Below are 27258 nucleotides of genomic sequence, written 5' to 3'. Positions count from 1 at the left end.
TATTTCTATTGGTAAATTTGATTTTCACTCGCAGAGTAATCCTCAAGTGACTTTGGGTGAGCACAGCCCAATGTGTTCCACCTCTGGGCAGAGTATATGGTTGTTTTGAGGGTTTTTTTGAATTTCATATTGTTTTCTTTCTGTAATTCCCTGGTAGTTTACTTTTGCTGGGCAGCAGTTAGGCAGTGTGGCCTAAGTTCTGTCACAATGAAGTAAACATTGCTCAAGACTCTGCAGCTGTTAAGCTCCTTTTCCTCTGTCACCAGTGTATGATGTTACAGGAAAAGACTTTCACAGGACTGGAAAGCTGGCTGAAGGAGCTGGAAATGTACAGCACTAAAAGCAACACTGAAGATGTTGGTTGGCAATAAAACTGGTAAGGTCAGTTTGGGAATGCATCCTTTTCTGTTCTTCCCTGGATTGTTTACTCATCAGTGTGAGATAAATGCTGCAAGTAACACATCTGTTGTGTGAGGAGGTAATGTACTCTGCAGCTGAGTTGGGAAAGCTCCACTTCTAACATTTTAGAAGCAGATATTAAAGATTTTAATGGAAACTTTCTGAAGAGATGCAATTGAGAATATTTGGTTAAGATGGTGCAAAGCTGCCCAAAGCTGCTGTCCAGCTGTGAAGTTCACTGCAGCACAGCAGCTCAGCTGCTCCTTGCTTTGGGACCAGAGTCTGTTTTGCAGGTGCTGGGGAAGGGGAACTGAGCTCTTCAGCTGCTCTGCAGTGTGATCTCTGTGGCTGTGAGGTGCTCTGGGTGCTGCTTGTTCCTGGGCTCTTCTGACATATTTAGATGCCTTCAGTGGGATGCTTTGCTCCTGCCTTGTGACAAGAAGCTTTCAGTGTGGCTCCCCTGTGCAAGTTTCAGAACCTTTGACTTGCCTTTCTGACTATGTGACTGCTGTGCCTTTCTGGCACAGATCTTGCCAGTTGTAGTTGATTCAGAACATAGCAGCACATTCATTTCCTACTGATTTGGCACATGGTGTGGTTCTTGGGGCTTTGATGATCCTTCCTGTCCCTTCCAGCTCAGGGGATTCTGGGATTCTGTGGTTTGGTGTTGCTGCTGTTCAGTTTGACCCCCAAGCAGCCAGCCTAGCAGTGAGCTATGGAGTGGGGAAATCCAGGTGATTCATACATATTACAGACATTTTTTTCCTTTCAACAAAACCTCACTTCTGCAGGGAGGTGCTTCTTCAAAGTGGCAATTGTAGCTTTGGTCATGTTTTTAATTTGTCTCTGCAGCCTGATTGTGAAATAGAGAGACAAGGAGGAATCCAGTTTGCTAGGAAACACTCCCTGCTTTTTATAGGTATGCACCTCTGTGACAAAAACTAAATATTCATGTTTATTTTGGTATTGCTAAGCATGAATGTACAATCATATTTCAGGTTGATGGGTTGCTTTAAATACCTTTTTTAAAAAATAATTAATTAATATGGGTTCCTTCTGCTGTAATTCATATGCATGGATGTAGCTTTCACCTTTTTGCAGAGATGCTCTGCACTGACTGCAACTAAATACACTTTTCTCTGAAACAGATTTACTGCATGTACTGTACAGGCATGAATTTTATATTCTCTTGAAAGTAGCAGGATTTTTTAATTCAGAGCCCAGAAGACTGAAGTTTTTCTCCTTACTGGTGTCAACATGGACCTTGGCTAATCTTTCATTTCCAGGTTTCTGCTGCAGCTACACAAAAGACAATATTCTTAGAGAAAAAAAAATGTACAATGTGAACAATATAAAGATGGGGAACAAACAGATTCTAAAGAGAAATCTTCTTGAAAAGATTTTTAGGAGAAACTGAAACACACAGGGGACAACATGTAATTCCCTCTGTATTCTTTGTTTCTCAGCTTTGTTATGGAATAATTATCTTGTAGATTTATTGTCACAACCTGAGAACAATTTCAATTTCTCCAGTATGGAGAAAATGGGGAACTGGGGATTTTTTTTTTAGGTGGAAAAATGTGATGCTTCAGACTGGGATGCATTTCTGTTTATCCTGTTCAACTTCAGTGTACCTTTAAGAGAGAATGGAGAGGAGTTTCACTCGTTAAAAAATCCCCTCTTCGCTCTGATCCCCAAAAATAACTTTTTTCCCCCTCCTCTAGAGACCAGTGCCAAGACACAGGATGGAGTGCACCATGCCTTTGAGGAACTTGTGAGGATCCTGCAGACCCCAAGGCTTTGGGATAGAAGCCCAGGGAAGCAGGGAGTGCAGCTAATGGAATCTCCTGCACAGCAGGGTAAAGGCTCTTGTGCTGCACACTGTCCACTTATTTAAATGTGCCTGACTGGAGGGGACTTTAAAAAAATTTAAAAAAAGAGGGTGGGGGTGAGATTCCAAGCTCTACTCTGTGCCATGGTTGATGTGCCATCAGTTGTGCAGATCCAAAACACAAACTCATTAGCAAAATACATTTTTATTCGTTAACAAAATACAATTTCTCCTTCCCTTTTGCACAACTGCTATCTGCAGGTATTCTTCCTGTAGCTCTCAGGTTTTTCCCCTATTCAATCATAGTGCTGCTTAGAGCATTGTACTCTTGCTGGATGACATTCAACATGGACTTTTGCTGGAATTCCTGCCTTAGCATCAATCAGTAAGTATTCAATTTTGAATATTATTGCAAAGCTTCTCTTCCCTGGGATGGCTGTGGGAGTCTTTTAGCCACCCAAGTTCCCTTCAGGTAGTTAACCCTCAGGAGTTACCCTGAGCAGTGGACACATTGTCCTGATTTTGGATGGTTTTGAAAAGTCAAAATTGCTACATGTCCCCAGATAAAAAGGTGACTTACTGGTTAATGTTAGGGTTGTCATGAAGAGGATGTATCTTCTAACATTTGTCAGGAAAATCCCTCACTTCTCTGCAAAGCCACACCCTTGTCCTCATTCAGCAACCAAATTTGTGCTGCCTGTGCTGCCTCTGGAAGACTTTCCACTAGATGAGTCTGTCTGTCACCAATCCCATTACAAAATTATCTTTTTACATTTTACACTTTTAATGGCAATATTGTATTTTGGTAACTTACATTAAAGTAATTAAAAATATAAATTGTGCCTTGCTTCTCTTAATGGATGTTTCTACTGTTAGACTATGTTGGATCATAAAACAAACATGCAGCTTTATTTACTGCTAGGCATTCAAAATACTTTAAGATTAAATGCTTTAAAGCAACCTTGCTTTAAATAAATTCTGACCCTTAGTTTTCTTTAAATTAAATCTGAATCTTCTAAACATGTTTATGTGTTGCAGACTATAAAAATCTGTTTGTAACCTGAACTGTGGATCTAGCGTGAGACCAATCTGGCCATTTAATATTTTCACAAAATGACTTAGTTTGAAATGCTGTTACTGAGAGAGTTCTTAAAATATTAAACAGTTTTTCATAGGATCAAGGTACATCTGTCACAAAATTCCCTTGGCAATGTGCCTCTCTAAGAAGCCAAATGACTTTTGGTGAACAGAGCTGAGAGCTCTGCACATGAAGGGTTTGCTGAGGTCAGTCTGACAAGCTGGGGCAGAGATCTGATTGGGAAAAGTTCTTGTTTCTGTAGCAGTTGGAACAGAACCTCAACACCCACTGCAGGACCAGCCATGAAAATTGCCATTTGGAGAGGAGGGATAGGAGTGGAGAAGATGGATGAGGTGACTCTTCTACACAATTTTTAGGGCTAGACGTAATGTAGATTCAGGGACACTGGTGTGTAAGAAATGTGCTTTTAATATGCAGCTTTTAGTTCTGCTAAATGTCATGGAACAAGAATAACACCATAAGGAACAAGACTGGTACAGCAAAAGGTCTTGTTTAAAGGGCACAATACACAGGAAATATCAGACCTCAGCAGGCAATGACAACAGAACTAGTTACAGCTAACATGCACCTGTACAATGCTCTCCCCTCACACCCCCAGTTAAAAAGCACAGGTACTTGCAGAATCATCCCTGCATCTTATTGAGACCCACTTAAAAATACTGTATATTCAAGTCTCCTCAAATATATATACAAGCTCCTCTAACAGTTTTCTTCTTCAGGCCAATCAGATGCTCTGGAAACCTTTACCAGATTTAGAACAAAAGTAGTCAGAAATGCTGGAAGGTGATGATTTTGACCTGTAGCTCAGCTATTTACTACTTCCACCTTTTAGTGCCCTTTTTGGAGGTGTTGCATTGGTGTCAAGGCTGTATCCCATCAGGTAGCATAGGCAAAGATGTTTTGTAGAAACTAAGCTTCTTAAATGTCCTATTTTAGAACCATATGCAGTTGTTTTCATGTATATTGTAAATATCTATGGATGAGGAGAGTAATACCTGTGCAAGACAACTTGGAGTACTGGGAAATGGGATGGACATAAAAACCCCTTCTAGAGCTGGCCTTGTTTTTAGTGCCTGATGGGAAAGGATTTGCAATTAATGCTTCTGTGAAGGGAAGCATGTCTTGCTGGCCAGACATGGTCTAACCACTCTCCAAAGAACACTCTTCCCACCCAGCTGAAAGCAGCTTGTTCCCAAAGGGTATTTTATTCTGAGGTTTTAGCTCCAACCACAAAATCTGTGGCTAGAATTGTGGCCAGAGGGCAAAACTTCCATTGTGTCAGTGTCTCAGCACTAAAATGCTCTGGAAGTGTGGGACCCTCTGTGAAATCTCCTTGTAACAAAATGCACTATTTACAGTCGAAAGATCAGTAAAAGATTGGCTTATTTAGTCTGAGTATCAACTTCTAAATGCCAGCTGCTATTCAAAACTTGGACTCAGAAAGGCAGTGTCAGCTTGGGACTCTGTTTGGTTTTTCCTCATACAGTCTTGATGTGTTGCCTTCTAGATCAGAGAAGTTTTGAAGCAAATTCAGCTTATTTCCCTTTTACTAATTCACGTATGTACAAGACATTTTTATACAGTCTTTCCCTCAAACATGGCAACAAGCTATGATCTAACCCAGCTGACTGGCACCCAAAAGGAATCCTTGTTCAGTTTCTCTAACACAGTTTTCAGCTCATTACATGCACTCTGGAGATCTTCTTTCACCAGTACAGTGTCAATTAAATGCCCATACTGCTCTTCAATGAATGCTGCTGAATTAATAATTTCCTGCTGTTCTTCATCCTGCTGATCAACACAAGATGTTGGTATGGAGTTTTACAGAATGTCTTTCTAGTTATTAGCATTTTGAAGTGTATTAGCACAATGAGTCATTACTTTGAGAAAGAACATGAAACAAAAGCTGCTACCATTAGGAAAAGGTATTGAAGATATTCAAACTGAGATCAAGGAGCAGTATGCTAATAGTAGCTGTTCCAAAAAATGCAAGGGGAGGAAATATGTTACAGGAGGGACATAAAATGGTGATACTGCATTTTATGTAGTTAGAGTTGCTGCCTAAGCTAAGACATGGAACTCACACTCTTCAAAAATTGAAAAGGAATGCTGCATACACTGTCCCATGTTCAGTAATTTTGACTAAAACTACTAAAAACTAAGCAAGTGAACTAAGTTCTGTAACATCCAAATTTAAAGTTACCCAAGGTGATGCCATTATGCACTGTATTTCTGTTCAGATTCACACATCACCAATTTGCAGTTGATCTAGGTTTGATCCTCATAGGACATCCCCCATGCTGTGTTTGTGAAGGCTGGTGACACTGGGGTGGGTGGCACTTCACCATTTGATGGGGCTGCTCATGAGAAATGTAAAATGATTATTGGTTTAGCTGAGTTCAGTGCCAACTTCCCCTGCTGCAGCCTTGATGATGTACAGATCCATATGGAAGACTTGGCTTCATGTTACTGTAAAACCTGAGTACATAAGGAGTCAAAAATCCCATCCTGAAGTTCCATCTGAAAGGCTGTATGTGCACAGGACCTACTCAGTGCCCCACTTTAACCCCTGTCATGGAAGAGAACTCTTTCATGTAATAGAAGTGTTAGCCCAAATACTTCTTTTGTGTCTGAAAAAAAGAGATTAGAAGTTAGAATACTTACAAGAGGGGCTGAGATTTCTTCTGACATGGGAGATTTTGAGACATGTTTTTTCTTTTCTGAAATGAGAGGCTTCACAAAGATAACATAAGGCTTAAACTCAGGAGTCCTCAAGTGCTTCACTGCCTGTGAACAGATGGTTTTTGTTACCAGACTTCTTTTTGCTGCTTGTCAATGATAAATCTGTTTCAATGGTTTCACCAGGACAGGCTGACACACTGTGCTGTCCAGTCCTGTGTATAACACATTGACCACAAGAATCTTTTGCTCTGCACTCCAATTTCATGCCAGTGTCCTGGCTGGCACACAAGAGTACATGGCACAAGTTCTGAGGAGCAAGGACATGGCAAAAAATACTCAGGGAAGTGTAAAAAAACCCTGACTTCATGGGCAAGATAAGCAGTCAAACACTGCAAATTTTAAACTTACAATTCATCTGAGGTAGTACCACGAGTCCTTTCCTAGCCCAGTTACAAAATCTGGATTAAAATCTCAAGTATTAACTCACAGTATGGAGGTGTTAAGAGCAGGTCTAGTAGCACTGCTTACCATGTTCTTTCTCCTCCTGGGGTGTTCAAAATGTTACTGTATTTTGCATCTGTCTGCCCCCAAAAATCAGAACTGTATCTTTGAGTTTGATATCTAGCACTTCTTTTTTTCCCCCCTCTTGCCTGTTGGTGTTCTTTCTGTCAGTAAACTTATTTTTTCACTTTTATCTAGTCATATCTCATTCCTTACTGGTGGGAAGGGATTGGTCAAGGGGAAGGTTACTCATTTCAGAGTGCCCACCAGTTTGAACTGTCTCAAACCAAGACAGCAACAGAACTGGAATGTGAAAAACAACTCTGTTGTGAGGATTCTCTCTAGGACCTGAGCAGGCTGGGACAGTGATGCACATTAGTCCTACAGCAAGGGAGAAATCCCACAGTGAGAACTACTGAAGAGAAATCCAGGAACTGTAAGCACTGCACTGCTTTCCCAAGAGCCAGGAAACAAGCTGTGAGCATCACTGCTCCTTGCAGGGCAGGTAGTAATGGATGGAACATTATCCATCAGGCTGGCAGCACAGTAAATCATATTTGCATTCTTTAAAACAAGCTGCAGAACTTACCTCAGGCACCACATCCACCAAGCAAACCTTCTTCTTGGCCATCACTGACCGGATTGCCTCCAGACTTGTACCATACAAATTTTCTTTGTATTCTCCATGTTCCACAAATCTGAAAAGTCAAGACATTTTTAAATACCATCTGCAGAAAATATTACAAATATTTAACTTAGAACATCTGAGAGCTGTTTGCTGAAGTCACAGTGGTCAAACAGGGAGGAGAAAGGCAGAAAATCAGGGGTAGGTGGGTAGGGATTTAACTGTTTTCTGTCTTGTTTTCCTTCCTTGCTTAGTAGCAATTCTTCATCTATCAGTATTAGCTAATCAGCACTACTGACAAAAAGGGGAAGAAGAAATTATATTTTTCACAGAAAATAGAACAAAGCTGGCAAGGGAATGAACTGCAATTCTCCCATTTTTTGGGAGACTAGTAAAAACCTGAAATTTGAAGAAACACACTCAGCCTCACTGAAAGTCCACTATAGCCACATACAGATTCACTCTACCACACACTTTCAAGTAGAGTTGAGAATAAAACTTTTTACCCTTCATATTAAATAGAGAGGGAGGAGGCCCAGATAAATATCTGTTTCTCTCACTAGATTCAATTCTGACCAATCACAACACTTATGCAGGTTTAAATTCTAATATAGGATCCTCCCACTGGTGTTATTCCTAACTTGCTTCTAAGCTGAATTTTCGAGTTTGCTCTAACAGTCCAGACTTAATAAAGAGCTTTTTACTTAGAAAGCTGAATCCTTCTAATACAACTGAATCCTTCCAGTCCAACTTGTCACCTGATTTTGGTAATCATATGATGTAAGATTTAACAAGCAATATTTTAAAATATTTTTAAATATATTTAAATATATTTAAAATTTTAAATATTTTTAAATAGTCAAATATTTAAAGAAATGAACTCACTTGTTTTGCTGCACATCTGTCTCAAATGATTGCTTAGAAACAAAATTGTATTCTACTCCCTCTCTCTCATGACTTTTCTTTGACCTAGTTGTATCTGGAAGAGAATGGAAGCAAAACATGGGAGACACATCAGCTTTCCAAACATTTTCTCTACCTAGTTCCATTCACATTTTCATGACCTCAAACAAAGAAAGTTACACAGTGGCAAATTGAAATGAACAAAATGTAAATCAAACCATATAATTTTGTTTCAAAACTCAATCTCAAGAGCTGTATGATTGCACATGAAGTTGTTTTGCTCCCAAGAGTGCTGTAACTAACAGAAATAATTAGGAAGAACACTTCTTACACCTGGTGGAGGCAGTAGAGTAAATCCTACAGAACAGAGTGTAATTGAACTGTTTGGAATCCTGGACTCTCATTTTCTTTGAAAGCTCTAAAATAAAACCAGGAAATACATAAAGTCCTATTATTTTGCCTTTGAATTTACAGTAAGACTATTGATGGCTGTTTTCCCAAGGTACTGTGAAGTTTGCATGATTATGAGAGTTCCTTACCTTTGGTGTAATTTCTTTTTGTAATTGTTATTGTATTTTGTAATTGTAGGAGAAGCTTTGATGATCATTTTACAAATCTATGCCTGACCATGAAAGTAATGTCTGCTATTTTGGTTTTTTTCTGGTGTACATATTTAAATTCAAGCAGGAATTAGCCATTTGATTTCTCCTGCTAACTTACTGAAGTCTGCCTGAATTTTTTTTTTTTTTAAATTCTTATATAACATAGAAACAGTGCCCTCAATGTTAATTTTTTGGATTCAAAAAGTAGCTTGTTGGGGAATACAAGTATCAATGGGATTTTTTTTTGGTGTCTGATGATTTTTTTTTATTTTAGAAAATAAACCAGTAAAAGAAATTCAGTGTAACTCTAACCACAAAGCCATGGAAGAATCACTAACTTCTCTATTACTCTAATTTGCCTGTTTGATCAGCCTAGATATACTAATCAACAACTTAAAATCTTGCCCAAATTTTCACTTGGCTTATTGCTGTCTGCTTTTTTTTTTTTTTTTTGAACTGCAGCTGTTATGCTATTCTTAAGGAAAATCACTCTCTTTTAAACACACAATGTTCTAGCTGACTCTTCAGATAAACGAGTTTATCTCATCAGCTCTCTTTGCAAGTCACACTCCAGTTTTTCTTCCTGTATTAAGTTTTTAATTCAACAGACATGAGAAAATGCAATCTGCCCACTTAGGAAAAGACAATTTAAAAAGCCCCACTGAGTTGACTGAATTCCAAAATGCTTATGTGCCAAGTTACATAATGATTTATTCGCCTTTTAAGGGCAAGCACGGTGCATTAAAATGAGAAAAATAATTTGAACTACTTCAGAAATATGCACATAATCAATAGTCAGAACACAAATTACCATTCATCAGTGCAGATGGCACCACATTGATTAGACAGCATTTATGGAACAAAAACACACCAAACACAAATCAGCCCATTTTACTCACGTGGAACTGCAACACCATACTCCTGGGGGTTCTCTGACACAACTTTTTGCTTGAGCTCACTTAACTTGGCCCCCAAACAACCTAATGAAATAGAAGTGATTTCTGTGTGAAGTGAAATACTGCAGAAAAGAAATAAATCAGTTTCATACAAATAATATGATTCAGGAGTGTTCCTGAAGAAAGCTGCTCATGAGAGACCTTGTGACTTGCTCTGTCAGATTCTGCTTTACAGAACATCATCAGGAACAAACTGAATTCCTGAATAACTGTGAGACAAACACCTGGCAGACAGCAAGTCAGAAAATCTATAACCTTAGCAGTTGGTTCTATCAGATACCCTTCAGTTCTCAGGCATCCTGGGAAATGGCTTAACACAAGGCTGATAAGCCTGCTGAATTAAAATTGCAGGCAAAATCTTGTTAGATAATTCTAACATCTACCTCTTCATCAATAGCTCTGACAGCCTAAGCAAATGCTGGAGTAACAACCAAAGGAAAAAGTGAATCAGCAAAATGAGAAATAGTTCTGCATCACTATTTTAAGAAGGATTTGGTGAGTTTGATTCCTTTTTTTTGTGTGTGTTTATTTCTTGTTTTCTTTTTTTGTCTTTTCTGTTTGGTTTTTTGTTTATTTTTATTTTGTTTGGTTTTTGTTTTTCTTTGGTTTTTAATGGAATTTAAAATAAAAAGAGTGAGTTCTGACAAAACCCAGAAAAGCCTTTTAAAAAACCCACCAGAACCACCAAAACCCCCAAACCAAACATCTAAAGAAAACCTCTCGAAGTGGTTTTCTTTAAGGGAAGAGGGAGAAAGATGAAAAATTTTGACCCAATTGGGTATCTTACCAATCAAAACCACCAGCCTGTGCTGCTCACCAGGCTGCTGCTGATACTTTGTGACTTCTTCATAGGTGAGGAGCTCAGCTCCATCTGCCTGCTCGGCTTGCTTGCCTTCATTCAGGTGGTTTTCCTTCTCTTTCCGACTCAACCTGAAGCTCCTGCGTAAACCAGCTGGGCAGAAAAACACAGGAAAAAACATATATTAATATGTCTCCACTTATCCAGATTTTCAAGCTTGTTCAGCTACAAGTTATTGTCTTCAGATATGAGTTATTCCCACAAATTTTGTTAATAATCAAATCAGTGCATATATGCTAATATTATAGACTAAACATTTGCAGGAGAGAAAGAAAAGCAATTTTTAATAAAAGCCCCAAAGAACCTTAAACTGCCAAGTATTGCTTATGCCAAAATCCAATTATGCACTCACAGAGATAATCTAGTTTATGAATGTATGGGAAATTACGAATAGTGCAGTTTTAATTTGTTAATGTGGAGGTGGGTTTCTTTGGGTGGTTTTATTTGGTGGGGTTTTTGTGTTTTCATGTTTTCATTGTGTTTGGTTTTGGGTTTTTCAGGGTGGCTGGGTTAGGGATGAGGTAAGGGGGTTTTGGTTACTCACCTATGTAATGTCCATTGAAATATCCTTCACAGTCACAGTCCTCTGGAAATGGAAAAGCAGGGAAGTGTGGGGAAGGGGAAAGAGGAGTGAGAAGGAGGAGGGAGATATCTTAGACAATGGGTGTGATACAAGTCTGACTCATTGGCAAGGAAAGAAATATTACATCCTGCATTGTTTGCACTTACTTTTTTCAGATAAACATTACCGATACCAAAAAAATACTTGCCTTGGCTAGTGGTTTGTATTTGAAAAAAATCCTTGACTTTGATATTGAACTACAGAAATTTACATCTTGCTATTTACAGTTCCCAGAGTTTATGCTTTTCAGCATTCATGACATTTGATCAGTGCTTCTGGTAAAAGTATAATACTCAGGCTTAAGTAAAAAAGAAGACTCCAAAACCATAGAACTCTTTTTTTAATGAATAACTTAATAAATATGATTATGTACAAAAATTGCCTCTTCTGATACTCATTTGGGCTTGAAAAAAGGGAATCAGAAATGCCCAAGATGAACTCTAACCCCCTCATTTTGATCAGGTTAAATTATGATTGCTTATTACTTCTTTATTATTAATTGCTTATTAATACTTGGAATAGAAATCTCAAGAAGCAACTGTAATGTGAAAAAAAAAAAATCACAGCATACAGAATTCAACAGGAAATACCTGATATTTGGTGTTTGGTACAGAGACATGTAAACTGCATAAGCCAAACACAGTTGCTCATAATGAAAATAAAATTACACAGAAAACAGTTCAAATGAACAATGAAGACAAATCACTTTGGTGCCCTAAAATGTTAAACTCCAATATTTCTCTATTTTTTAAACATACCAGATGCAAAGACTGCATTTAATTTGCAGCTCTTTGAACCTCACTCAGAAGCCTACAGAACATGTAAATACCTATCAGAAGACAAATCTTTTCTCTTGAATCAGAAGCAAACTTGGAAGTTATCAGTACTTAAGTCAACAATCTGCATTCAATTAGTTTAGATAATAACTCATAAAGAAAATGCCCTAGGAACAATATATTCCCTTTGGAATCATATCAAGTATTTTAGAAAATACATTGGTTGTTTATATTCAGACAGAAAGGGAGTTAGAAGAGTACCTACCTTTGTCAGAAGATTGATCATCTAGAGTTAGCATGAAAGGCAGAATTGGTATGATATTAAAAGATGGACAAATAATTGAGCAAAATTAGAGAAAATGGAAAGGAAGGTTCTTCTTGTTTGATTTGTGTAACAGGCTTTTCTACCTTAAAAGAAGTGCTGCAGTTCAATACCCTTATCAACTGATTAAAGAATTCTGGGCTGAAATTTAGTATTATAACCACTTATCAGCTTAACTGTCTTGAAAACATCTGGTATAAAGCTTAATCAGCAATCCTCATCACATGTCTCCTAATCTGAATGCAATGGAAACCAATTTGGAAAAGCTTCATTTAAATCAGCAATGCTATTTTATAATTTGATTGAGCATTTTCCTTCCCTGTAGCACAAGAACACCTGTATCTCCTCATGATGAGTGCCATGCACCATGGGCAGGAATTCACTTCTCTTACTCAAAGGGACAATTTCCAGATTCCTTGTCTACATGAGGGTGGCACTCCTAGCACAATTCCTGGCTTCACACAGCCCCAGGGCTTCCCCCACAGCAGTAACACCTGTGCTGAAGCACCCATGAGCAACAGAAACACATTTTGGGATGATCTGCTTCTGCTTTTCATCACTTATTAGTAATTTCCTCACTTATTAGTAATTTCATCACAAGTAGTGGGTTTTTTTGGTGAGTAATTCAGTGACAGAGACTTCAGAGCTGCAAACAAGAATCACTCTAAAGTCTACTTGAGACCAGCTCTGTAACACAAAGCCTGAAATACAGATTGTATTTCCAGCTCCAGTGATTTTTATCCTTCTTAAAGCTACAGTTTATTTTCATACGAATTTAGAGTAGTTTCATGCACTTATATAAGGATTTCAAAAAGTCTGCGTTAGGTTATTTTTGCAGCTTTCAAGTTTTAAACCATAGATAAAAGGTGAACATCAGCAAATTTTAAGCCTCTAAATATGTAAAGTTTCATGTTCTTGAGAGCAGGAAGAGAGGGACAGCTATGCTTTTTGAAAATAACAGGCACTAGCACCACTGGATAAAGCTCAAACCCAAATCCCCCCTTGTTGTGTCCATGCATATCAATCCATGGCAGATTGTAATCAAAATATCAATCAGTGGTAAAATACACTCCAACACATCATTAATGAAATAACAGAAAAATACTGAGAACTTAGTATCAATTAAAACATCACTGAAAGAACAGAACAGACTTACACAATGGTTTCTTCAGGGTTCTGGCATTCTGCAGAGTGCCTGTTGTTCTTCTGTAAGTCAGTCGTCTGCACAGGAAAGAATTCTATTTTACATAGGTAAACTCAGAATTGCAGGAAATTTATAGCATGTTACACACATTGCACTGAAAATAAAGAATGAAATAGTGCTTTTTCTCAAAAAAATTTTAAATGTCTCTGATTCAGCTGTTTAAACAACTTTCTTCAAAATTGTGACAGTTCTAGGTTGTTACTGATAAGGGAATGAGAGAGGTGATTCTAAAACATTTTATGCTTTCATATATTGGAGCATAGAAATCAATAGTTTATCAATCCTTTTTTTTTCTATTTCCCTTTTGCCCACATGATCTTTTGTTACAACATTACAAGAAGTAGATAACCTTTGTCCAAAACAGTCACTGCAGCTATGCATACATAGGAATTATCCACTGCTTGCCATGTCAGGAAATTTTCTGTTATTTACTGCTAAACAAACCAAGTTACCCAACTAGTGTGAAAATATAAGAACAGAGTATCAACTAAAATTTTCTTGTTAAAAATCACCAACCAGATCTCAATTCCTACTTGCTCAACACCAAAAATACCCAAGAATCCAGCAAAAAATCCAACCTTCAAGAAACCTCTCACTGCTGGCAATTGAAATCACAATTTCTTCCCAAGTGTTTTTTTTGCAACAGAACAATTTTTATAACAGACAAAAGATGCTGCTCAGGTATTTATGCAGTCATGTAGGGGAAACAGATACTGAAGCAATTTCTATATTCCTAATTCCTACATACAGCTTTTTACATGTTTACAACATCTGAGAAAAAGGAATGCAGTGCAGTGCAGCAGCATTTTTTTACATATATGCATGCCCAGGAAGAAGGAAACAGCTGTTCAGGCAGAATTTGCTCCTCCTCAAGTAGGAGTCAAGTCCTCTATCAGAAACCTGATGGAAATCATGCAGGCCAGCAAGAGAATCAGAGCTGTTCCATTTTGAGATAAAAAAACCTGTAGGTGTTACCTGTGTAACACCTACAATCCAGAGATGACATGTACAGTGATGTGGAGTAAGAATCACAAAGTGACAGCAGTGGCTTAAAACAGATTCCTTTTTAAATACAGGACTTCTGCACTGTAAAGACAAGAACTGAGGGACATTTTTGCTTTAGAAGGTACAAGTTATCTTGCTGTGAAAGCAGAGAAACTTCAAGCTCTAAAAGGTATCCCAGTCCAAGCTAAATACTCTCTTAGGTGCCAGAAGAAAGATCAGATAAATTTTTTCTTACTATTATTATATGCATAAATTCAAAATAACTACAATAAATCTGTGGAAGTACAAGGCTGTGAAGCACAGTGTCTCCATAAGCCAAGAGGGTTAAGAGATTGATATTCCACATTTGATTTCATTCATGTTTGTTTAGCAAGTGCTTCAGTCCTCATGCTATAAAGTGTTAAGTCAATGGCAAACTATCCAAATCAAGTCAGGAAATTTATTATATAATCAGTGAAGACAGAGCATTTTAGCACTTTCCTCTAAGCAGCTGTATTTACCCTGCCATGACTGTGCCCTTCATATTCTGTGAAAGAAACCCAGCATAACATCAATGTGACACTATATACATGTGAAAAGTAAAAAAAAAAAAATCTGTAATCTTTGCTGACAAACCTTTCTTGGAACTGTTTGGAGGGGATCAAGCCTGCTCTGAGGTTGGTGTCCCCAACACGCTTGGCTTGCCACCACGTGGGATCATCTTGGCTCACAACTTCCAGGACATGTCGCCTCTTAAATGGCAGCCCAGCTTCCTGGCAAGGAATGGCTTTGTCTTCTTTGGGATTATAGCAGAAAAGAGCTCTCATGAACACCTTTAAAAGGAAGTTCACAAGTTATTTCTTCTTGTCCTACCTGGAATGTCAAACTGCCTTTAAAAGGCTTTCCCCAGTGCTAACACTGCTAACTATATATACATTTTATCCCTCTTTCAAGCACTCAAAAATACAGACACCTGGCAAGCTGCATCTGTGTTTTGACTTATTTATGCAGAAAAATAAATTAACTTTCCAACACAGTCCTTATATTGCATTGTGGTACATGAGACTCAAAAGACCAAAGACCCAAGAAACACAAATCACAATCTACTTTAAGTACAAAATTATTCAATAAAGAAATGGTTGAAAAGGAATTAGGGAAGGGAGAAAACAATACAAATGGATTTATGGCAAAGCTGCCCCGTTGTAAAGACTGTATTTAAAATGTTCCTTTAATGCATCAAAATCTACTCTTCAACTCTGGACTTGTATCTTAACACTATTTAACACATAAGAGTAGAACCACTTGAGAAAGTGATTTGTGGGCTTCAGGGAAAAATTCAGCAACCAAAAGTAAGGAAGCATTGAGACTGACAGAGGAACCTTACAAGGGACCAGCTGAGCAGTAAATTATTGCTGCTGAAGGCAGGCAGGTGAAGTGGGCTGATGGGGTCACATGCTGAATGCAGCTCTTTTTGGAGATAAGTCCATTTTCACTCAGGCAAGTGGCAAAATGCCCAGAGCTAATGGACAGATTGCAGCTGCCATGGTAAGAGGAGACTAGCAGAACACCAAATTTAATTACATGAAGCCTCTTACAAAAAGAAAAAGCTAGATTTCAGAAATGCCATAAAAGAACACATGCCAAGATGAAGAGGGGAAGAGTCATCCAAGTAATTCTATTGAATAAAAGGGTAGTGCACAAGAAACCACTCTGCTCTTTTACTAATTCAATTATCTGTCTGTGGCACTTCCCACTGAAACAGCAGGACTGTTGCATTTACAGAGATGTCAGACAGTGAATCTGTGCTTCAGCATTTCAGTTCTGTACCTTGCTGTCTTTTAGGCGATCTTCTTCTTTGATGGCTGGGATTATTTTTAATGTTATCGACCCTCGAGACTGAGCCTGAGAAAAACAGAAATGGTTTTTTACTTTGAGTGCAGGACAAGGATACAATGCAGACTATTCAAGCTCCACTTAAGGAGATAACAGCTCTTCTTCTCAGAACTCTAACAGGCCAAGCTAATCCACTATTTAATGCATTACAGAGATTATCATGATGTTCCATGACTCCACAACGGTGTCTTGCCCATGGAGACATCCACACTAACTACTTGGCTAAAACATATTAAGATCTCCATTAAAATTCCTTTGATTGCTTTTAGTAACTGCATTAATTTCTGGGCTACAGTTCACAGGACATGAAACACTTCTGTGGCTTTTAGTATGACACTGATTTAATTTTTGCAGACTAATCATTTTGAAGTGCTGCTCTGAAAAATACTGCTGTGTTTTTTTCATGGAGTGGCTAACTTGCTAGAGTGAAATGTAAACATCTACAAAATAAACACTGCTTTCACTCTAGAAATCTTTGCTAGTAAATGACAATTACTATAGTAAATGCAAAAGCACTTCTAGGTCCTTCTTTCTAGAAATTTGGAATGGGTTTCTCTGATCCATTTTAGGTGCATTATTTTGCATGAGATGAACTGTGCTGTAGAGAAGCCTGCAGTTCTGCACAGATTATAAAGCAAACACAAACATCTACAGCTTTTCTTCAAAAAATAAACCATAAGAAAAGTGTTACACTTCAGGCATTAGTTCACATGGGACAGATGTAATTAGCAATTACACATGACAGATGAATAGCATCCCAAGGTCCCCACAAATAAAATGTCATTTTGACACCCCTGCTCCTCCCCACCCCCCGAATTAAAAGCAGTTATTGTCATTATTTGGGATTATTTTGATCAAAATTGAAATTAGGTGATGGAACTGATGCCAGTCTTCAGTGTTGCCAGTCTTCTTACTGTGTAACTAACTCCACACCAAGACAAGGGGGAACCACACCACAAGAAGGAAGCCAGAGATAAAGAAGCATAAGAGCTACAACACTTTCTACCAAAATTTGTGGGTATTCATGTTAGAGAAGCTTGAAGCAAGAATTTGCTCGTGTGGCCAGGAATCTGCTGGTAAAGAACAGACTGACAGCTCTGTTGAACACACAGAAAATACTTTCTTCAGCTTCCTAACATACCCCAGTATGAACAATCTTCTAGGAATGTACTTATAATTTGCAGTTTGCTTGTCATAAACAAAGCATTAAAGGGAAGTTCTTGACAGAGCAACATGTTAACTTTGTATTTGTATCTTACTTGGTACCAATCCAGTTCGCAGAAGTTTCTGAAGTCAAAAGGAGAAGACTAATCCACTGGGAGAAGAAAAACTCTTAATGCAAAGACAAGCAGGGATTGCATCTCTTAGCTCTATATTTTAAACTCATGGTTAAATTTCATCATCTACTGCAATTACTAGATCACCAAACAGAAAAGATCTTGAAATGAAAATCAGTGCAGACCAAAATCTGACTTATTTCTTCTGGTCGTTTGTGAAGCACAGTAATACCATTGACTTCTCTTAGTTCATCTCCAACATGGACAAGACCTGAAAAGATGGTAAGTCAATTAAAATAGGTCTACAGACTGGAAAGCACCACTCCTCTGATACCAAGCAAAAGTCATTAGCATGTACTTCCTCCCTCATCCAGATTGATGGATTCAGTACTAGAGCCAAGTGTTTTTATCGGAAATGTGCCTCAAAGTCTCCTGCCTTTATTCCTCATGGCACATTTCTTTCCATGCAGCACAGTCTCAAAGGAGACCAGCATGAACAAGCAACTTGTGGAGAGGTTCTCTGGAAAATCACTGTCTGGATCAGTATTAGGTATGCAAAACTGGAATAGTTTCATGAGTGTGACCAAATCTTATAAAGTCAGAAGACACACTGCTGTCTATAAAGGCAGGAATGACATGTCTGCCAGCTGGCAGATCAACACTACACACTCCCAGAAAGAATGCTAATTTTTTTTTAAACAAGCCATGAAGAGGCTTTACAAGTTTTAGGTTTGTATATCCAGTTCAATAAGAGATGCTGTACTTGTTGTATATATAGCTACTGTTAACTGACATAAAAGAATTTCCCAGTGAAGCAAACAGAAAACACCACATGATACACTGAATAAACCAAGATGCTAGATTAAAAATAACAAACACTCTTTGATTTATTCTAAAGCTCAAACCTACTTCTTCCATCTCTGTTTTCATTTTTCCTAATGGCCATTTGAATAAAAAACATATGTAATTAGTTTAACAGTTTACTGATGGAATACAGAAATGCTAAGTGCATGCTTAGGAAAGTTTAGAAGTTTACAAATGCAGAAACTTCAGAAATTCACTACTGCAATCATACCACTGCGATCGGCTGCACCACCCCTCATGATCCTTGCTACAATCACAGCTCCTGTATGCTCATCTCTTCTGATGGTAGCTCCCTGAAATAAAACATACCCCCCACCCAAAAAGTGTAAGAAATCTGCTCTGAATACAGCAACCGGTGAAATAATGCATATCCTATTATGTCTTTTAAACTGGAATTCATTTGTTCTGTGGATTTTCTCTTTCTCCTTGATGATTTCCACCATTATTCAAGTGATTATGACAAGGTGTGCACACCTTCCTTTCTGCTGGCTGCATTATTGTGGTCATCAAAGTCACTCAAGTGTGCAAAACAGCTTATTGAAATAAATTCTCTTCCTCTTCTGAATTTTTATATAATACAGTCAGCACTTTTATATATAAAAACAATGAAAGCCAAGTAATTAGATTTTTTTTTCCTCCTCCTACCTCTGCTGACAATACAAAGCTTTAATCAGGAATTCAGTCCCTGCTCCCTTCTACTACTGTGATATAAAAAGCAAATTTCTTTCCCAACACAACTGTTTCTTCTTAGGAAATCAATTCTTCCATTTCTTCCATTTGTATAAAATTAGAACCTGGACAATACAATGCTTACCTACAGGTACCAAAAATACTCTTACCATACATCACTGACTTTCCTGCAGGTGCATATATATTAAGTCACTGAATGTTAGCTACAGTATGAAAATAATTAATACATATAAGAAGCATAATTGCTTCAACATATAGTTTCTTCACTGTGTTTCCTGTGCTAAGCAGCATTATAAACCCACACCCATAAAGCATCTAAATGCAAAATTGTGAAGGTGCATTTACCAAATTTTTTTTGTTATTTTACTAACTTCAGAACACTCCTAGTTTTTGAAGGCTATTTGATGACATCTTCAAATATCTAATCCATACTCACAATAACACTCTTGCACTATCAAGTTTTATTACAAGAGATGGATTATCTAATATGTACCAAGGGTTCTTTATTTTTCACTAGCCGAACAATTTTCACTGATTCCTCATCAAAATCATCATCAAAATTATCAGGTAGAGGTGGAAGGGCTGGGTCAAAGTTCTTCTGTGCTACAGTGTCATGTACTACAAGCATTGCCTGCATAAAGGAAATAAAAAACAGTAATGTAATGGAGTCACTCTAAAATTTCCAGTTCTCATGTTTCCAGCATTACAGCAAACTTAAACCTCCCCCTTTCTATCCTCACCACAAATCCTCCAAAAAATATTTAGCAATTACCTTACCCATCAGGTAAACTATATACTGGTATATCTCAATATTTAAAATAAATCCAGGCAACAACAAAGCTCAGCCTAAAAAAAGCCAAACTTAAGTGGATTATGAAAAGCAAATAAGTATCCTTTTCTCTTCTGGTCCCTCAGAAAACAGGAATGGAAGACAGCATGGTCCATTATGCAGAAAAGGCTGATGGTGCCTCTTTTCAATTTCCTTCACATCCTAAAGTCTGTGCAGGAAATCCCAGTGGAATAGAACTAGTCTGCAGGAGGTTTTTCCTTTCTCCTAGGGATGCTTCAATGTAACTTTTATGTTACAAAACGTTCTACTGCAATTCTGCGAAGGCATTTCGTTAAAGTCTCCAATGTGTTTTTTACCCTGAGATGTGGTGTTGACAACAACTGAAGTAGCTCTTTTTCTTCATTATTCACTGGTGCTGTCTGCAACTCTTCTATTACCTTTAAAATAAAAATTTACAACCTCAAAATTAAAGGAGTCTGCCAAACAACATCATGTATTTATTTACATTTCTGTTGAGTGTTTGCTAATATTATCCTCCATCAAAGTAGTGGGCACAGATCAAAACTGATCTCTCTCCATAGTGCATGAAACCTGAAAGAAATCAAAACTTTTCCAGCTACTTTTATTAGACAGTACAGAAGACAGCATTAGGAATCAGAATCATAATCCCTAAACATCCATTTTAAGAGTTATTTTATCAATATAATTTCAGGAGAGAGTTCTGAAATTTTAAATTCTATACGGAATACACAAATTATGTGTGAGACAACACTCCTGTGCTTGTATTATTTGGTACAACACTTTAAACCTTTCTGCAATCATGTAGTATTACCTGTGGGGAACATGCAACATAACTTCCCTTGTTCCACTGCAAAACCTGGATACCAAAATATCCCTGGAGTCTCAGGCCTTTTAAACAAAAATGAGAGAAATAATGGAGGCACTTCTGCACTGGCCTGATTGGGTGGGAGGAGAGAGAATGCAGGGGAGGGAGGAGGAAGGGAAAATGGGTTGAGACAAAAGAGATTTCCTCACCCTGTTAAGGGCTCTAAATAGGGAAGTCATATAGTCTTACAAAAAACCTCTCTGCTATTCTGAAGATGGAAATTTTGTATGACTTGACAGATAGCAATGGCAAAACTTTTGTGAAGGTGGCACAGTGTATGTGGGAAAAGGGAGAGGGGTATGCTGCATGGGAAGATGGGGCACTGGGGTCTCCTGACTTTGAAAGGAAGATATTCCAGCTCCCAAACCTTCCACTGCCCTCTCCTACACTATGGCAGGCAATAGGTGCCTGTAAAGAGCCATCAAATGCAGTGCAAATTTCACGTTTTCAGGCATCATGTTGCACACAAACCTAAGACACAACTCTGCTCTGTGAACAGACTGGGAGGTGAATTGATTGAGAGCCCTGCAGAGAATGACTTGAGGATACTGGTGGATGAAAAATCAGATAGATTATGGCAATGAGTGCTTGCAGTCGAGAAAGACAACTGTGTCCCACACTGCATGAAGAGAAGCAAGGCCAGCTGAGGTCATTCTCTCCCTCTACTCTTGTTCTCCTAAGACTCCCTCACCTAGAGCACAGTGTGCAATTCCAGAGTCCTCAGCACAAGGACCTAACTGTTAGTGCATCCACAGGAGGATCATGAAAATGCTCAGAGGGCTGGAACATCTCTCCTGTGAGGAAAGGATGAGACAATTGGGATTGTTCAGCTTGGAGAACAGAAGGCTTTGGGGAGATCTACTGCTGTTGTTCAGTATATAAAGGAGGCTTACAAAAAAGAGAAAAGCTCTTTACCAAGGCCTGCAGTGACAGGACATAGGGCAGCAGTGTAAATTGAAAGAGAGAAGATTTAGTTTGGCTATAAGGAAGAACTCTTTTTTATGATGAAGGTGGTCAGATGCTAGAACATCTGCATGGTGAGATGCTGGGAACAAGGCTGCCCAGAGAAGTTTTGGATGCCCCACCAGTGGAAATGTTCAAAATCAGGTAGGACAGGGCTTTGAGCAATGTGATCTAGTGAAAGGTGAGCCTGCCTGGGGCTGGGTGGTTGGATGAGATCACCTTTCAATGTCCCTCCAACCCAAACCACTCTATGTCAACAGCAATGCTGCTTGGGTTGTAATGGATTAAAGTCTGAATGTAAGACTGAATGCCCAGCTGGGATAGCCTGTTCTCAAGAGAGGACTGAATGCTTTTTGCAGCCTCTCCCTTATGAAAGCCATTAATAATCTCCTTACATTCTACCTGAATGTGTCCATCTACACTAGACATTTCATGGCCTGGTATTTTTGAACTCTCATTTCCTTGATTAATCATGGCCAACAGATTATTACGACAGTTGGGGTAGATGAGAAACATGTTCACACATAGTGCAATTGCAAAGCTTTGATCTGTTAGAAAAGCAGGCTTAAATAACAGGAAAATTACGAGACAAGAATTTTACTCACATCTTCAACTAATCCTGCTGCACTATGTAAAACAGGAGTTGGACTCTGTCTTTCATAATGTCGGAGCTTTTCATGAATCTGAAAAAAGATTATTCAGGGATATTTCTACAAAGAGATACAAAACTTTCTAAATATACCTACATTGGATTATTTTTCTATTTAAAGAACATAATTTATCTGAGATGTGCCAGAAAAATAATCTCTTTTGGGGTTATTTTTGTTTTCTTTAGGAGTCTTTTCATTTTCTTTTTGCTCATGGTAGTTTCAGACAGTCAGAAAATCTTATAAGACTTTAAGAGCATAAGGGAAAAAATGAAGCCATTTCACACTACCTTTTAGCTACAGGGCACTGTATCATCATTTTAGCATGAAGAGCAGAAAAATTTATTTCTGAACAAAATATGCTAACTGTCAAACATTATTAATGTTTGTGCTTAAACACATATGCTTTGGTTGGTACAGAATTCTTAAAAAAAAAAAGCTTTGGCAAAGTAAATGGTTGATAAAGCAAAGGAACAAAGAAAAAGTAAACTGTAAAGAAAACATATATACATAAATGTAAACTTTTACCTTCATCAGGTAGCTGAGACTCCTTTCACTGAAGACATCCCTAAGGAATCCCATTTCCTCTTTATGATTTGAATCAGGTCTTAGCTGAGACGTCAAAAGGGCCAAAGTTTCATGCAATCCTAAGTTTAGATTCAGGACAGAACAAAACCATTGTACATAGCATTTCCCACAGAACCTTCTACTGCAGATTTAACCAGTCACTGCATTTATTTAGGTACCACATTGGTGGAGAGATTTGTGTTTAATTACCACTCATTTTGCAATGCTCCCTTCGTGAATGGCAAACACAGCATCACACTAAGGCAAAAGCTAACAAAGAAATATGTATTTTTTGAAATTACCTTTTACTTTTCCCACTTCATGTTTATTACCTTTTGTTTCCAGAACAACTAGCTCTCTTACAACCTTTGAATTTTTAGTGCCACAGCAGACTCTCAAAATGACTGAATGACTTCCCTTATTGCACAGGTAGCAGCTCTACTTCCCCAGCAACTTTGCTTACAAGTTTTTGCTAGGTTTTTCCTGGTGAACTATGTCTGGGAAGACAAGACCAAACATAAAAAGGGGAAAAAAAAAGGGGGGTGGGGAGGGGAGTTAAAATCTGTTCCTGGGGCTATTCTCTCCATGAACCTCAGAGTGCATTTTGATCCAGGAGACTCAAACTCACTTCTGCTTTCATGCTAAGTATCATTTAGTATGTATGATTTCACCCTGAGCAGCATACTGGAGAAGCCAGTAAAGTAGCCTTGAATGAAATCAGTGGTATTTTAAGTTACAAGGAAGAATATTAACAAAGTTTACCAACCTCTGTTCAGAAAATATTAAGAAGTGACACAGCAAGCAGCAGATATATGTGGGCTGATCTTTGATAAGCACATGTAGAAGGCACTGTTACACTCAGAGGTCCAAGTTTGTCTATCAGAATACATTCAGGTGCTCTTGGGTACTTAGGAAACTGTTTCCTGACAAACTTTATTAATTATCACCTTTTACACTCCACCTTCCTTCTTGTAGGTAATTGCCAAAAAACCTCTAGTTGAATTATCTTAATTCTGTTATATTTTACTCCAATTTGAATTAATTTTGGTGTGAAACACATATGGTATGATTTCAGTCACTGTGCTGTTGAAAGCATGCAGATTAGTTACCTGAGTCTTCCGAAAGCACTGGCATGGCTTTGTTCTTAATCTTAGAGACAAATGTTCAACTTAAATCAACAGGATTGTTTCTTCTTTCTGGACTGCGACTCAGAGGCAGTCCTGAAATGAGCAAACATAATACCTGAGCTCAAGCATGTGAGAAAAATGTCAAATATGTAAAAATAACGAATTCCTAGTACATCTCTCTCTCAAATTTTCAGTTTAACCCGACTCAAGCAGAGTTCTGCAGTTATTCTGCTATGCAAGTAACACAAATGGAAAATACTAGGTTATTATATAACCATATTGTAGCTTGGCTAAAACTGATGCTAAAGAGAGTTTCCCTCAAGACAGACAGTGTTAACTAAAAAACTGTCTAAAAAAAGAAAATCCAGAAAAGAAGGGATGTTTAAAAGCACTGAAAAAATATCTTACACAGAAATAGAGTAGGCAGGAAAATGCCACAACGAGATGTTCTGGGGCTTCCTAAAAGCACACCTCAGAGAGATTTCCATGTTCCTGGAATTCTGATGAAGACCAGGCTACAGTTACCTGCAGCTCATTAAAGCTAGTAGGACTGTCACTCCATCAGCCTTGGTCACTAAGGATGTTATAAAAAAATAAGGCTACTTCTACTGCTCAGAAATTGCCTTAGATACTTTTATTGCAGATTTCTCTTGTCACTGAGAGCAAATGACTCCGGAGTAATCTTAGAAAAAAAAGAAAAACCAAATGGAATCTATGCTTATAATTGCCAGTCCAAGATGAAACACTGTGTTTCAGGACACTTGTTCAAGCTTATAAAATTCCTAGGACTTACATTTGCATAAAAATAAACTTCCATAACAGCACACATACTCCAACTCTTTGCTAAATACCATAAAAAAATGCTCTTAGTGTTTCTATCTGTCGATAAGTCTCTGATATTTTGATTGTATGAAACAAATTTGATGCTCTTCCAATTCAATTTTTTTTTACTAGCTCCATGAAAATACCATAGTACTGCATGGCAAATTAGCACATGTCTATTTTGCATTTTCTGGATTCCTGAACTTCTCTACAACATAGTGAAATACTAGGCTCAACAGTCACCTGTGTTTTACACCCCATATTTTCCACTACTAGAATTAATTAATCCATCTGGGCATCAAAACATAACTGGAGTTCTCTAAGTAAATTAACTGAGTGTTGAAACTTCACTCTAATCCATCGACTGTACTCCAGTGTATTAAATATACCATACCTTTATTTAAACACTCTTATTACCTATTACTTAGAAGAAATAAACATTTCACCCCCCCATACATACTTCATGCCAAAAGAAATGTATAGGCAATTCATTCAGCTGCTTTGGTTCCTTGACTGTGGCATTTCATTTGACACATATTTAAATCTTCTCAAATTATTACAAAAGAGAACTTCCATTGCATGCTTTATCTTTGCAACAATGTGTTCTTCCTACGGTCAAACCTATTCAGTACCAAGCCCCACGGAAGGCCAAGTTATTTTCCAGATTCTCAGTGAAAAAGCAGCCCACACAGGAATCTGGAAAACACATATTTTAGCATTTAAAAACCCTGACAGCAAACTCAGGAGCATCAGAATTAGTCGAGTTAGGCACAGCAATCAAAATGGAGGCTTCCCCTAGAGGCATTTTCCATGCTCTGTGAAAATCCCGTTACAGAGGACTGACTGGAATGAACACTCCAAAGAATGAAAAGCATTCCAAACCCAGGGCTGCCTACCAAAGGTATTAAGATCAGTCCCTGAATGTAGGATTTTACAAGATGAATCTCAAAACCATGAATCTGTCCTCTCATCAGTGCAGTATGAATAGGCTCAAATACACTTTTCCTCTTTAAAAGTATCTACCCCAACTGTGTTTCTTTTTTCACACACATCCTTGCCCAGCTGCTCCCGAGACCAAATGCCTGAAGCACCTTTCTCACCTAGGAAAACGACTGTTAATATTTGGAAAGGGCTAAATACCCTGAACTGGTGCTCTCCATGGGGTCAAAGTAGGAGAGCAAAGAGAAGAACAATATGATTTAGCACAGCAGTATAATATGCATCGGCTGCACGTTCATCGAGGTGTCCCAGCCAAGAAGAATGGCATCCCCACTACCTTGTAAACTAAACCTATTGTGGTTCACAGCCTAACACAACACAAAGCTTGTCATCCAGAGAGCATCACTCAAAGCTGGAATTGCTTTCAGAAAGCAACTGCAGTTTAACATTTTTTATCACCCTAGCGAGCAGGTCAGAAAACACCTCTGCGTGCTAATAGAGCCATAGCTGATAGCCACACGGGATTTCTCCTCCTGTCCAAACCTGAGTGAAGCTGCCTGCCAAGGGCTGCCGTACCTACTCTAGCACGGGAAGAGAGACTGCTCTGGCGGCTGAGCAGAGCATGGAGGAGATCGCACATGGTTCATGTTGGGTACCACGGGGCAGACCGTTCCTCCGAGCCCAGGGCACGGCAGGGCAGGGCAGGGCAGGGCCGCCGCTCCGGCTGAGCGCTCGGGCCTGGACACTGCCGGGATGGAGACAGCCGGACAACCCTCAGGGGACGTGGGGATCTGCCTGACAGCCCACGGGCAGAGCACGGCGAGCCCGCTCTGGCAACCCCGGCAAGGGCTTTCTGCGCGCTGCACCGAGCTCGGGGAGCGCTGAGTGCCGGAGGTGAGACTGGCGGCCCCACAGCGCCTCACAGCCCGGCCGCGCACGGACCGAGGCTCCGCTCCGCACCGGACCGCCCGCCCGCCAGCAGCGAGACATCCCTGCCCGACCTGCTCGGCGAACACGCCCCAGCCCCACACCCACCAGGGACGGCCCCGAGTGCTCAGCCTCTGCCCGAGCCCGCCAGGCGAACCCGGCAGAGCCGCGGGCTGCCGGCAGCCGCAGAGCCCAGCGCGGTGCGCCGGGCTGCAAAATGGCGCCGCCCGGCCGCCTCTGCAGCCACCGCGCCTCGCCCCGGGCCGGCGCTGCCGCCGGGCCAGCGTTACCTGCGGAGCGGGCCTGGCTCTGCGCTCCTGCGGCGCTGGAGGCTGCCCCGGCCGGCCGCGGAGCACCGCCGGCACTCGCGTCCCCGCAGCCCGCTGCGCACCTCGCTCATGCGCCCTCAGAGCCGTTCTACCCACGCCCTCATCCCTCCCTCCTCAAGCTGCCGGTGGCCTGGTGGGCGGCGGGGCTGGTTGGGGGCCACGGCAGCCCAGC

At 39.3% G+C, this 27258-nt stretch overlaps 2 protein-coding genes across 5 annotated transcripts in view; one reads left to right on the top strand and one right to left on the bottom strand.

Moving 5' to 3' along the window:
- LOC146426526 (uncharacterized) overlaps positions 1-17725 on the top strand; it is a 20168-nt gene extending 2443 nt beyond the window's left edge. The window contains exons 2-5 of one of the 2 annotated variants that reach the window (XM_085083696.1): positions 267-381; positions 1252-1318; positions 9996-10093; positions 17533-17725. In XM_085083696.1, the coding sequence (XP_084939822.1) occupies positions 267-340 (74 nt within the window). In that variant the 3' untranslated portion in view covers positions 341-381; positions 1252-1318; positions 9996-10093; positions 17533-17725. Of the gene's footprint in view, positions 1-266; positions 382-1251; positions 1319-2123; positions 2711-9995; positions 10094-17532 lie in introns of those variants that run through there. The other variant, XM_085083695.1, reaches the window with a different exon arrangement.
- Positions 3718-27258, bottom strand: MPP3 (MAGUK p55 scaffold protein 3). Of its 3 annotated transcripts, XM_085083688.1 has the most exons (20): positions 27048-27258; positions 26032-26198; positions 24052-24162; positions 22904-23022; positions 22334-22411; positions 20236-20316; positions 19583-19720; positions 18611-18692; positions 17721-17806; positions 16193-16267; positions 15002-15198; positions 13334-13398; positions 12121-12141; positions 11002-11043; positions 10386-10550; positions 9542-9622; positions 8023-8116; positions 7102-7210; positions 5994-6116; positions 3718-5120 (listed from the first exon to the last, which is right to left on the bottom strand). In XM_085083688.1, exons 3-20 carry the CDS (start codon positions 24074-24076, stop codon positions 4938-4940), a joined length of 1764 nt encoding a protein of 587 aa, XP_084939814.1. In that variant the 5' UTR covers positions 24077-24162; positions 26032-26198; positions 27048-27258; the 3' UTR covers positions 3718-4937. The 3 variants fall into 3 exon arrangements, with proteins under 3 accessions (XP_084939814.1, XP_084939813.1, XP_084939815.1); XM_085083687.1 differs by lacking the exon at positions 26032-26198; XM_085083689.1 differs by lacking the exon at positions 26032-26198 and having other exon boundaries at positions 3718-5117; positions 27048-27256.

The sequence above is a fragment of the Lichenostomus cassidix genome, chromosome 27 (assembly GCF_008360975.1).
Source record: "Lichenostomus cassidix isolate B80296 chromosome 27, HeHo_3.0, whole genome shotgun sequence".
Lineage (NCBI taxonomy): Eukaryota > Metazoa > Chordata > Aves > Passeriformes > Meliphagidae > Lichenostomus > Lichenostomus cassidix.
Note: the sequence above shows the minus strand (reverse complement) of the source record. Positions and strands in the feature narration are given on the sequence as shown.